The following is a 5,706-nucleotide window of genomic DNA, read 5'->3' as shown; positions in this document are numbered from 1 at the left end:
GGGCGTTTTCTGAGACTTTTCCTGAGAAAACTGGACAAAACTGAACCTTTTGATGCAACGGGTGTTTTCAAAAACTGGCCGTTATTATTTTTACTGTGATTTAAACAAAATTCTAAACTATCTTTAAAGCAACAAAAAAAATCTAATTTCAACGAATAAAAAAGCGACTTATCCTTATGAACTTGTTCAACATTCAATTCGCTAACATGGGGGGGTGTTTGCTGAATTGATGTTTGAAAAACCGACTTCAAATTATTGCAGATTAAGAAATTGTCTGCACTAATATTCAAAAATATACCTAAACTCTTGTGAGTGCTATTTCTTAATCGACTATCCACGTCTCAAAAAGGCGACTTTTCTTTAGAAAATTGAGCAAAATTTAGCTCTATAACCAAGCGGAATAAATTTTTGAAAAACCGACTGGAAGTTGTTTCAAATTAAATAAATTGGAGCGAGAATAAAAAAAATCCTTCAATGCTTTTAAGCGCAATTTTAAATTGATCTTCCTGTGACTCGAAAGGGCGACGTTTCCTTAGAAGGCTGTACAAAGATCAACCGTTCAACTTTGCTGGTGTTCGGACAATTAATTTTTAGAAAACTGACAACAATTTGTGTAAAACGAAGACAGTTTTTGGACAACGATTCAACAAAATATCTAAACTTCCGTTAAAGTCATAGAAAAATCAGCTTCCTACGTGTTAAAAAACTGAAATTTTCTTAGAAACTTGTGCAAAAATCAACCTTCTAACGTGGCAAGTTCTTTGAAATTAAATAATTTGATGCGCTAACGTTCGAAAAATTACCTAAACTCCTTTGAAGCGATCGAAAGAGCGCGTTTTCATTATAGAATTGTGCAAAAATCAAACCTATCTCATAGCGGGTCATTGCAAAATGAAATTTGAAAAATTGGCAGCATTTTGTGTTAAATTCGCGAATTTGGGCTCGAGAGATTCAAAAAATTGCTTTAAAGCTTTAAGAAACTGTGAAAAAACTGTTTAGTGTAAAAAAGTCACCCCTTCCTTCGAAAATATCGGGTGTTTGCGCAGTTGATTTTCGAAAAACCGACTGGAATAGCAACTTTACGAGTTGAACATACGACTTCAGTTAGAAAACTGTGCAAAATGAACTTTTTACAAATACGAAAAGTTACTTTTCTTTAGAAACTGAAACGGACTAGAACTGAAACAATCAACTGTGTTCGAATAACAAGACACTTATTCTTAAAAAATTTGCAATTATTGTGACATTCAGTTTGGAAAATCGAACAGCAATTTTGTGAAAAAAGCTTCCAAATATGGAAAAAATGCGAATTGAAGAGACTATAGTGTCTTAAAAAGCTGCGAAACAATCAACCTGCTACATAGTTATTCACTGTGACATTATTCTTGAAAAATTGAACAGCAATTTAACCACAAATCCTAATTTTTATGAAGTTATGAAAAAACATGAAAGTTATGAAAGTTATGAAAAAACAATTTTTCGAGTTGAAGTCATGACTTTATTAGAAACTTTTGCACAAAGTCGGCTTTGAACAAATGAAAGAAGCAATTTATACTTAAAAACTTGTCTCTATGTTCGAAAATCAGCCACTTCCTTGAGATGATGCGCAAAAATCAATATTCGACAGATAAAAAAACCTACTTTTCCTGTGAATCTTGTGGAAAAATCAAGTTTATTCGAATACAAAAGCGACATTTTCTTCAAAACCTGTGAAAATTTAACATTCCAACGTAGTTACTGATTGTGGCATTATTTCTGGAAAATCGTACAGCAAATTGGCCACTAAAGTTTTGTACTAAAAAAATATGAGTTGAGGAGACGAATTTTTCCTAGAATAATGTGCAAAAACCAACTATCTACGAATAAAAAAGTAAGTTTTTCTTAAAAACTTATGCATAAATCAACTTTGCACACGATTAAAAAATGCTTCTTTTCCTTAAAGACTTGAGCAAAAGTCAATGATTGTACAAATTACGAGGACTGGCAGTATGCGATTTAAAAAATGTCCAAACTCTATTTACAGCAATAAAAAAAACTTCCTGTTAATAAAAAAGCTATTTTTTTTAGAAGCTTGTGCACAAATGAACTCGCTCACATAGTCAATGCTTGTGAAATAAACTTCCTAAAGGCGAATAGCATCTAGCTGCAAATCTAGGCAATGAACAAATTAACTTTACGAGTTAAAAAGGCCACTTGCCTCAAAGAACCACCCCAAAATCAAGCGTCTACGGGTAAACAGACAACATTTTCCTTGAAAAAATATACAAACTTAATACTAAGCAAGTGAAAGCGAGAAACTTGAACAATGGGCATTGATTAAACAATAAACAGTTTCCTGGGCAAAAACGCCCACTTTGGTATGTCTCTCTACACCGTGATTAAACTAAACTCTAATTTACCTTTTGCCAGTTCAACCAACTCCAAACTCGATCTATAAAGCAACATTCGAACGTTGAGGTCGACACTGGCAAAGGGTTGGACTTGTCAGATCACGTTTTACCAGCCCTTTTGTACCTTTTGTAACTGGGCATAAACTGGGTCAGTTTCTGCATATACGTTCAATGCGATAAGCGTGGGTATTCATCCAATTTAGAAAATATGCGCTGCTTACATTAGGGAAATTTAATTCGAAACTGTGCTAGTCATTTTTCGAAGGGCTGATTGATGTTTTGTCAACTTCATTAAGCCCGAGTGCATCCAACAATGCATGTTGTTTGCTGTCTCGTTCAATATCATCAATCATTTTGTTTTGCCTGTTGCAACATGCATTTTGATAGTGGGGGAGGAAAAATTCGCGAAAACTTCCGACCATCAGAACGAGCTTTAAATTGACTTACCGATTATCAGAAGGTTGGCTTTCATTGGCTTTCGGTGCTTTAGAACTTTGCTGACGAAAGGCCGCATCCACACTATACACCCACTTCTTACTCGCCTCATTTATAACGGAAGATCGCCGAGTTTGGGCGGAAAACTTGCTGGAAGACTCTAAAGCGCTGTCGACGCTTCTCTGGAAAAAATTCACCCAGTTACCACTATTTTTACAATAATTACAAAGCTATTCCAGATCGGCTAAGCGCTTCAATCCAGCTGCAAGCGCTTGATTATATCTGGATGGTTTTTAAAGAGCCAATTTACCAAGCGAAATGAAAATAAAACGGGCTGAGGGCGATTCTTCTTGAGGACTTTTCCGCCTTTTAAAACTGTCTAATTACTTTCCTATTAGCTGAAAGAAGGGGAATTCACTGGCAAAGCAAAACGAGGAAATAAATGTTCATGTATGTTTTTCGATTTAATTGCCAATTAATTAAAACAATTCTTCCGGGAAAATTTGTCTGTGAAATGCTTCGACATCGACTTTTCTTGTCATTGATTTTCAGCAATTGGCGCCGACCGAAGGGGCACAAAACGGAGCCTAACGAAACGTACAATAAGTGTGTCGGAAAGGAAATTGAACCCGCTCTTAAGGCCATACAGACGACTCAGGGGAGAAAGAGGTCAATAAGCTGCTGACTCTAGATTATTCTGCCCAATCCCAGAAGAAAAAACCAGCATAGAATTAAAAGGGCTGGAAACATATCAATTTCAACACGCTAAAGGGACCATTTTACCAATAAGTTGTATCAAATGCTGCTCGTGTTTTTGCGTTATTTACTTTCCACTCGAATTTATATTATCGCTTTATACAAGAACGTCTGAAGCATCGACGGCTCTCAACTGGGAACTTTTCCTAAGTAAATTGAACAACGTGCCCTTGTAATAAAAAGTTTTCTTGTTTGCAAACTTTTTGGAATTTGTTTCATCGTTTAGATGAAAACCGTATCAAAGTGGCATTTTTTGCCGAGTATCTACTTGAGGGTTAGAATATAGAAAAGCTACAATAAAACAAATTGCAACAAAACAAAATGCATCGCCAATTTAAAACGAACGAACGAAGCACGGCAATGTACGAGTGGAACAAGGAAGGAACCTAATCTGTGCGTATGAGAAAGAGAAGAAGCACAAGGGCAACTAAAGAAGGCGGGGTCTATTTGTTGGTATCCTTGTTCCGCCCATACGTTTGGCGATAGGAAGGCCTTGTTTACCCTGCATAACCCCCAACCAAACAACCTGTAGACGTAATATTTGAAACTTTGAAAAAGATTCTCCAATTTTTAGTATTCAAAGCAGTGCGATTGAAAGTACAGAAAATGAACCGTTGGCAAATTGAAATTCCTGTCAGCTTGTCGTTGTTAAATTATAAAAGGACCCACTTCAAACTGTAAGTTCTTCTCAAGTAGAGCTCTCGTATGGGAAGTAGGCCTGGGTAACACTGGGTTGAGTTGCGCTATTGAGTTGTTGCCCTCTCTGAGTTAACGAGTTATAGCTCATCGCTTTATGAGTTATACGCGATTTATTAAAGCTTTACGAGACCCGAGACTGAAATTTTCACATCTAAAAAAGCGTCATTAACATTTTCTCTGAGTAACGTTTTACTACTTTGTTCAAACAACGAAAAAAATAAATCTAGGTTTTTCCAGCAACAGAACTGAGTCGAAAGAAAGTCGACAAGTTTTCTTGTAAAACCGATCGATTATAAACTTAAAAATAATGCGAATTTTGAGTAGAAAGAATTGCTTAATAGAAACTTTGTTAAAACGAGAATGACCTAAAAATTTAAAGGAACTTTAAAAATCTTCAAAGCGACGAGGGCGGCAAATTTTCCAAATCATTTTTGTAAACTTTTGCTCTGTGCTCGTTTTTTCAAGATAATCCTAATTACTTTCGGTAAAAAACTGGATACAATTATTTGGTTTTGGTGAAAATTCGAAACCAAAAAAGACCCCATTATTGTCAGAAAAAAAAGAAAATCATCAGAAAATATTGGTTTTTTGCGTTTTCGATGAAAAACTTTTAGTTTTATGATCGGTTTTGGAGAAAACCTTAATGGTTTTCGGGAAAAACAGGAGGAATTTATATTCGTTTTGGTCCCGAATTCGAAGCTGAAAAAAGTTTTTCTTAAATTTTTACAAAGCTATAAATTTATCTTGTAATGTTTCGCGTAAAAGACCTCTAGATCGTCAGTACTTTTAAGTGAAGCTCTACAAAATAGAGCCTTCTTGAGTAGAAAGTAAAGGAAAAAAATTAAGACAAAATTAAAAAAACACTTTTTTTAACAAACTCAACAGTCTTCAGAGGTATGGAATTGACGAAATTTCCAAATAATCTGTTATAAACTTTCGCTTATTCTGTTCGTTTTTTGATAGAAAATTATTTGGTGACATACATACACCCACACTCCAACCTAGAACAAAACATACTGACCAAAGCAAGTCTTTACAAATACTCAATTATTGTGGGCGACTTTAACTTCAACAAAAACAAAACAAAACAACTGAAAAGATTTTTAGACAATTCGGACTTTATAAAACGGCACACCCCATCAACTTTTCTGATGCCCGGAAACCCAGACTCCACACCAGACGTTTTACTGCACACAACAAACTTAACAAGCACCATCAATAACATAAGCCTAACTAACGAACTTGGATCCGACCATCTGGCTATAACGTTCAACATAGACTTAAAACATACGCAACCTACCCTCAGTACACCGAATCAAGAGAGAAAGCTAAACTTAACCAAGACTGACATAGACAAAGTAAAACATCACATACATAACTATATACAATCGCAAGCACAGACCATCTCTATTGAATCCATACAACA

The 5,706-nt window shown here is 35.4% G+C and overlaps 1 protein-coding gene across 3 annotated transcripts in view; it reads right to left on the bottom strand.

The window, feature by feature from the left end:
* The window catches only part of LOC109533587 (serine/arginine repetitive matrix protein 2), a 131,780-nt gene that overhangs the window by 92,918 nt on the left and 33,156 nt on the right, over positions 1-5,706 (bottom strand). For all 3 annotated transcript variants that reach the window (XM_048670456.1, XM_048670458.1, XM_048670452.1), the window contains exon 4: positions 2,838-3,007. In XM_048670456.1, coding sequence (XP_048526413.1) covers positions 2,838-3,007 — 170 coding nt within the window. The remainder of the gene's footprint in view (positions 1-2,837; positions 3,008-5,706) is intronic.

Source organism: Dendroctonus ponderosae, unplaced genomic scaffold (assembly GCF_020466585.1).
Source record: "Dendroctonus ponderosae isolate FM_Combo_2020 unplaced genomic scaffold, Dpon_F_20191213v2 Dpon_F_20191213_1, whole genome shotgun sequence".
NCBI classification, from domain to species: domain Eukaryota; kingdom Metazoa; phylum Arthropoda; class Insecta; order Coleoptera; family Curculionidae; genus Dendroctonus; species Dendroctonus ponderosae.
This window is presented reverse-complemented; position numbering and strand designations above follow the sequence as displayed.